Source organism: Chanodichthys erythropterus, chromosome 21, assembly GCF_024489055.1.
Source record: "Chanodichthys erythropterus isolate Z2021 chromosome 21, ASM2448905v1, whole genome shotgun sequence".
NCBI lineage: Eukaryota > Metazoa > Chordata > Actinopteri > Cypriniformes > Xenocyprididae > Chanodichthys > Chanodichthys erythropterus.
The window spans coordinates 19867866-19875640 of record NC_090241.1 but is presented as its reverse complement, the minus strand read 5'-3'; the positions used below and the strand labels follow the sequence as shown (position 1 = coordinate 19875640).

Genomic DNA, 7775 nt, shown 5'->3' with positions numbered 1-7775 from the left:
TCTTTAAAAAAATAAATAAAAATATAATAATAATAATAATAATAATAATAATAATAAATAATAATAATAATCTTACGAACCCCAAACTTTTCCTGCCTGTTACTTCATGACATATCATAACAGGTGTTTAGCTCTCTACTGAAAGCTTTTAACAAAACGTCAAAATGCTAATGTTTAGGTTCTGGTAGTGGATAATTTGGTCCACCAGGTTATATCACCTCTTTAGGCCCAAAATATCCACCAAAGTGTTGGCAACAATTTCACAGAAGAGCACATTTGAGTAATGACAGTTACTGTAGATGTTCCAAATATTCACTGCAGCTTCTATGAGGTCACATCCTTCAACTCTGAGGCAAAACGCCCAATCTCTGATAAGACAATGGCTAAAGAGGTTAGTCAGATGCCATTTCTGCAAAAGTAAACAAAAAGTACCTAGTAACGTTCATGGATCAAAGTGATTTAAAGGCGATTCGTTGTTTTAAAGTAATTCAATAATTAAGTATTAAAAGGATTAAGGGAATAGGTAAAATAAGTTCTACTGCAGTTGTAAAGTAGTTTAAACTATTTGCAAATAATATTGCGTTTTAAAATATACACACGTTCACTCTTACCAATATCTGACATGTCAAAAACGCAAAACGTTTGTCTCGTCGCATTCAGTTATGAGTTACGTAAATCAAATGTAAATTATACCCTGATTTACATTCAAAACAGTGAAAAAAATTTGTTTGCATCCTTGGATATTACTGTCAGTCGTTCAGCATTCCTCTCATAAAACAGTTAAATATTAATGTTTAGCTGCTACTTTCCCACGCACTCTTTCGCGTTGCACTGGAATTCATACTCATCTTCTGTAAACAGTAAGACCAGCCTTCTTTGATTTGATTGGTCGTCGCACTCATTTTGACATTGACGAGCGGCGTTAGACTGTTGAGACAGATCAACCTAAAAAATGTTAAACTTTTTGCCAACCAAATAACAAACAGAGCTGAACACAATGGAGTGCAGCAGAACGGCATCAAATATTGAAGGACAATTTGGCCATTTCTAATTTTTGGGGAGAACTGTCCCTCTAAATGTCTATGGTGGCTATATATCTAACATATACTCTACATTTTATACAGTTATATGTATCATATCTTCTACATTTAAAATTTATAATGAACGACTGCTATATAAAAGAGTCAAAAACACATCTTAGGCCTACCTAATGTAGAGGAAGCTGCCTCTTTCAGAGTTGTGTAGATGTTAATAGTGGTAGCATTTAAAAAAAAAAAAAATTAATAAGCATCCATTTAGTTTGGTTAGCTATTTAGCATTAGCCTAAACTACAGCGGGAAAGAGTCCTCTGATTCGCAAGTTGGAAGAGAATGGGTTTCTTGTTTTTTGGGGTTTTTTGGGGGGAGGGGGGGGGGTTAGTATAGTATTTAAAATGATTTAGTCCTAATTTACTCATTCTAATCACTAAAATGATAGGATAAAACAAATACAATGACAAAATGTGAATTATATTTATTTTTAGTCATAGCTCACACAAAATCATAAATGGCTCTGGTCTGGGAGGCAGTGTGATTTATGTATTTGTTTTTTAAATGGCATGATTCTTTTAAGGAACCCCAAGTGGAATCTGAGCTTACTAGCAGCAATGCAGCCATTTGGTGTCCATGTCATCAGTTGTTAACCGTCACTTTATTTGGTAACACATGGGATTTGAAGTCTTCACTTAGTACCCCACCACAGATCCACTTGTCCCCACAGAGGCTACAGGCTAAAACAAATTACTGATTGTACCTGAGTCAGAAAAGCACCTTATTAGAATTCAAGGCAGTGCGAGGCAGAAACGCCTCCACCTCCAGCTCCCATTACTTTATATGGCTGGACAAAACTAATGCACTTACTGCCCTGCAGCTCCAGCCATATTACTGCATAACTCTCCACTGCTGATGACAAGCAATAAAGACATTAACACAATACAAACATGGAAAAGCCCAAGACCAGAGAATATGAAAAGATTAGTTCATCCAAAAATAAAAACGCAGTCATCATCTCTTTAACCATGAGGTCTTGCCAAACATGTCTATGCTACAGTATTACTTTTTCAGTGGAACACAAAAGGGGAATTTTTGATTTATTTATTTTTAATTTTCATGCAGCTCTTTCCATACAATGACAGGGTTAATGAGTGCCACGGTACTGGTGTGTCAGTCAACACGGATGATGAGGTTACTAATTCAATAGTCTTTAACAAACAAAACAAATAGGGTGACCACCTGGTTGTTGCTCTGTTGCAGGACAGTAGATGTGATTTTGCGAGACACGTGTGAGAGATAAATTTACTACTATTATACTATAATAGTAATATAAATATATATAATATATTATATATATATATAAAATCATAAATGTATATTATACTCCTATTTGCCAGTGAAGAGATCTACACCGATTCCTTTGCTCTGTCCAACAGTTGTCATCAGCAGAAAAATCCCTCAATGGGTTGCTTGGTTGGTTATTTTCTTGCTCTAGAACAAGACAGCTGCACAAATGGATTTTTAAACAGCAATTGCATTTTTAGTGTTTTATTTCTTGTTGTGGTATTGTAATTTCAGGGAAGAAAAAAAATAATACATTCATAATTGAAATGCGGGACACTGCTGGTAGGACGTGGGACAGAGCTCCCAATTTTGGGACTGGTCACCCTAAAACTAAAACATGGGAGATCTCAAAAGAAAATTTACAGGAATACAAACTAGCATAAACACACTCAAGGTAAAGAGGATAACCGACAACTAGGACAATGAACAAAGGGCTATATACTGTACACAGGGAACAAACGATAAGGCTAAACGAGACACACGTGCAAATCACAGTTAACAAATAAAACAAACGCGGACATAAACAGAAACAGAACAGGAAATTTAAACTAAACAAAGCAGGGAAACAGAAACTAAAGGAAACTGAACAGAATATCATATAAGAGTCAATAGAACCAAACAGAACAGTTGCACTGGGGTGAGTGAAAAATATTCCTTTTTGGGTGAACTAGTCCTAAATCAATCAATAGAAAAATCACCTAATTTTGGAAATAACCTGTTTATTGTCTATATAATATACAGTGGAATACAAAAGTCAATACCACTACTGAAAATGCTTATAGTGTATATTTTATTTATTTAAATGTATTATAATTCCCATTACAAATTATATTTTGAATATATTGTTGTCTCAGATATTGGCACCCCACTGAACTGTACTGTATATTTTCTTAATAAAGAGACAACAACTGGCCAGTACAATCCTGGAAAATCAGCATTTTTAATAGAATTTCTGAAGGATCGTGGCAAAGACCGGAGTAGTGTTTGCTGAATTGTCAGGTAAATGTGTATGAAAAATACACAATTCAGTTATGTTCTGGCTACATGTGACAAATGTCATTTCATTTTAGAAAACCCACATTTCAAAAAGACATAACTTCAATATTAAAGTAGTTGAGATATACACAGGCCCTCTGTACCATCTGTTTGCATAGAAACAGGCTTGTGAATATAAGGACGATATGTGTCCTGTTTCACAACCTCCCCCAGAAAAACGTTTGTTGCCACAAACCTTATAAATACCAAATGCCCACTTTAAAAAGGCGGTTTGACATTCTGTTCAGTGAACACAAAACAACTCTCTGAATGCTCAACAGGAGAGAGGCAAGAGTTACACATCACTTCTGGAAAATACAAAAGCATATACACAGAAAAAAAAAATAAAATCTATCAAAGCTTTCTACAAAATACCCGACAGTGCACTTAAACAGCTTAATGGTAGCTTCTGTAAGAAAAACAAAGATTTAAGATCTAACTTGAACATGCGTTCACACAGTCCGTAAGTGATTCCATTAATCGAATGATAACCGCATCTCTTAAACTTTATGTCATCATTGAACACCACAAAGAGACCAAATGCTTTGACCTACTGATGAACATGGTTTGTTAGAGTAGCTGTGCAACAAGTCAGACAAATTAAACAAATTATTTAATCCTCTTTGACCCAGACACTGGCAAAAGCCCAGTTTAATCAAAGAACATTACATTATCAAGAGCGCCACCAACAAACAGATATGGTAATTTTTTTCCGAATAACAAAGGGTTACCCTGGCAACAAACATTTCACTGACATAAAACCGAAACAGTGTTCAGCTTCAAAACCGTTTTAGTTGTAGTTGTTTTTGCCCCAAATGTGTCAAAATTGTTACCAATAATAGTTACTAATGATTAAAATCACTCTTAAAATCTGAAAACAAGAAACTCAGAGTAATAAGAATTGAATCTATGGTATATATAGCAGAGTACATCTAAAACTGGACACCAAATAATATTAAGGTCAATGTGAATTGGTGTTCACAATACCTTTTACTTTGGTAATGTGATGCATTTTTAATAAGTAAAAATGTAATAGATGCTGGGTGTTACATAACAGAATGAAGTCAGACCTAAAACAAAGCCAAAAACTATTTGACTATTGGTTAAAACAATCCAATAGGTTGAGTAGCCTAACTGACGTCAGAGGAAAATTTATAATATTTGATTAAAACTTACAAAGGCATTTTTTTTTATTTTAAATAATAATACACCATAATAATAAAGGAAATTAAGGAAGTAAATAGAGACATGACTGCACTTTAACTGCATTTAACTGTATGTTTACTGTATAAAATACTATAAATAATAATCCAAACTACAACATATCCAACAAAAATCTACATACATGACACCTTACACTGAGACATCTCTGCCACCTAGTGCTCACAAAGCAAAAAGCTTTCTCTAGAATTATAAGCTTGTGCCATCCGTTTTATCATTTTTCATGGAGAGTAATGGCTTGAACAATATGAATAATAATGAAAAACGTGTGAATGAAGACCATAGAATCGCACTGGGTTACCTGTATCAGTGTGTCACTTTGCGAGTATAGTGTGGCAAAGGCGGGGGCTGGAACCTCCTCACCTCCTAATGTCGACGGCCCATCAAAAACGCACTCCAGAGACTCTACCTGAAGAGGGGCACGCAGTTTCTCAGGTGATAAATATGAGTACCAAACACACGCTGAACACACACACACACATTTTTATCAAACAATGTGTCCACGAGCAGCTTTAGAATGACAGTGAAGTGTGTAAAAGCATTGTGCCCTTCATTGAAACCCATGCAGTTACTGACAAAATAAAACTTCACTAAGCAACAAACAGCTGGCAAACGCAAAAACAAGTGAGAAATAAAATGGGCGGTATGAGGCGAGTTCAGTCTAATGACTGAACCCTAATCACCCATAATGTCATGATGATGATCGTTCATAATGCAGCACACATACAAAGCACTCTTCTTAAAACAATGATCATCATGATGAACCGCAGACATTTAAAACGCACACACTTGAAGTTGTGTGGCAGAAGACAGCAAGAAAATTATGTAATTTCCATTGCATGAAGCCATTGTGAGAATGCTTGGACAGATGAGTCACAATGTAATCACATGTGTCAGCTGTGTATCATTCTAGATGATAAGTCATGAAATAAGTGTTCCCTACAGTAAATGCTTCAGACAGACACTTTTTGGCTATTAAAATTATGTAAATCCTTTAGGTAATTTGGTATTGATATGTAAACAGCATTTAAAGTAACATTTTTTATTTAACTTTACTCATATGTGCATCAACATGAAATTACACCCACTCAAGTCAACAGGAAATTCCATAAAGTTTCAGCAGATTCCAAAGTTTTATACATAACCTGTCCCTTGTTTATTAAAATTGGCTAATTTGATCATGTATTTAGCAAACTATAAGAGTATCACTTTTTACGTGTATGCGAGGGTCAGTGTACAGTGTTAGTGACGCAAATTTCCTCTTCAGAATAGTACACATGCACTGTACGCGCACTGCCGGATTTTTGTAACCGCAGGTCGCACATGTGTATTTAATTTTTGTTTTGCAGCAATTAGTTTATTCACAAAGTGGCAACTGCATCCTGGGGCCGCCGATTCACAAGGTAGTTGAAGAAAAACTGCATAAACAGAAGAACAGACCAGAACGCATGCAAACTACAGCGACAATGGAGGCCTACATAGAAGAGAAATTGTGCAAAGAGGTTAGAAAGTAACCTCAGTTGTGCAACTATAGCATGAAAGAATATAAAGATGTTTACATGGGTTGTAACTCGTGGTGAGAGATTTCGCAAAACTGTGCATGCGTCAAACCCCTGTGTATGCATACAAGTCAAATGAAGTGTACTTTGCAAGCCTGTGCATTCGACTGTGCACGTACAATGAAGTATACATAGGGCTTCAGTGAGCATAAGAGACTTCTTTCAAAAACACTACAAAATCTTACCAACTCCAAAAATGTAATGGTAGTGTACATCAGGCATAACATTATGACCACATTCCTAATATTGTGTTGGTCCCCCTTTTGCTTCCAAAATAGCCCTGACCCCTCGAGGCATGGACTCCACTAGACCCCTGAAGGTGTGCTGTGGTATCTGACACCAAGATATTAGCAGCAGATCCTTCAAGTCCCGTAAGTTGCGAGGTGAGGCATCCATGGATCGGACTAGTTTGTTCAGCACATCCCACAGATGCTCGACTGGATTGAGATCTGGGGAATTTAGAGGCCAAGTCGACACCACAAACTTGTTGCTGTGCTCTTAAAACCATTCCCGAACCATTTTTGCTTTGTGGCAGGGCACATTATCCTGTTGAAAGAGGCCACAGCCACCAGAGAATACTGTTTCCATGAAAGGGTGTACATGGTCTGCAACAATGCTTAGGTAGGTGGTACGTGTCAAAGTAACATCCACATGGATGGCAGGACCCAAGGTTTCCCAAGCAGAACATTGCCTAAAGCATCACACTACCTCAGTCGGCTTGCCTTCCTCCCACTGTACATCCTGGTGCCATGTGTTCCCCAGGTAAGCGACGCACGGACATCCACGTGATGTAAAAGAAAACGTGATTCATCAGACCAGGCCACCTTCTTCCATTGTTCCGTGGTCCAGTTCTGATGCTCACGTGTCCACTGCTTGCACTTTCTGCGATGGACAGGGGTCAGCATGGGCACCCTGACTGGTCTGCGGCTATGCAGCCCCATACGCAACAAACTGCGATGCACTGTGTATTCTGATACCTTTCTATCAGAACCAGCTTTAACTTCTTGAGCAATTTGAGCTACAGTAGCTTTTCTGTTGGAACCTGACCACATGGGCCAGCCTTCGCTCCCCAAGTGCATGAATGTGCCTTAGCCACCAATGACCCTGTCAACGGTTCAACACTTTTCCTTCCTTGGACCACTTTTGATAGATACTGAACACTGCAGACCGGAAACACCCCACAAGAGCTGGAGTTTTGGAGATGCTCTGACCCAGTTGTCTAGACATAACAATTTGGCTCTTGTCAAACTCGTTCAAATCCTTACACTTGCCCATTTTTTCTGCTTCTAACACATCAACTTTGAGGACAAAATATTAACTTTTTGCCTAATATATCCCATCCAATGACAGGTGCTGTGATGAAGAGATAATCAGTGTTATTCACTTCACCTGTTAGTCACCTGGTCATAATGTTATGCCTGATCAGTGTATATTAAGAGGCAAATGTCAGCTAATTCAAATAGTTAATTGGTTAATAATTGGACAATAATACTAGAGGTCACAATAATCAATTTATTACTCAGTATTTCCAAAATATGTTATATACTGTGACCCACTTCTCTCAGTGCAGGACTTATGGTGACAA

General features: G+C 37.3%; 1 protein-coding gene across 18 annotated transcripts in view; it reads right to left on the bottom strand.

The window, feature by feature from the left end:
* dlg1a (discs large MAGUK scaffold protein 1a) overlaps window positions 1-7775 on the bottom strand; it is a 141054-nt gene that overhangs the window by 75184 nt on the left and 58095 nt on the right. For 7 of the 18 annotated variants that reach the window (XM_067372569.1, XM_067372570.1, XM_067372572.1 and 4 more), the window contains exon 5: window positions 4933-5040. The exons of the other annotated variants lie outside the window; for them this stretch is intronic. In XM_067372569.1, the coding sequence (XP_067228670.1) occupies window positions 4933-5040 (108 nt within the window). The remainder of the gene's footprint in view (window positions 1-4932; window positions 5041-7775) is intronic. 18 annotated transcript variants of the gene reach the window in all.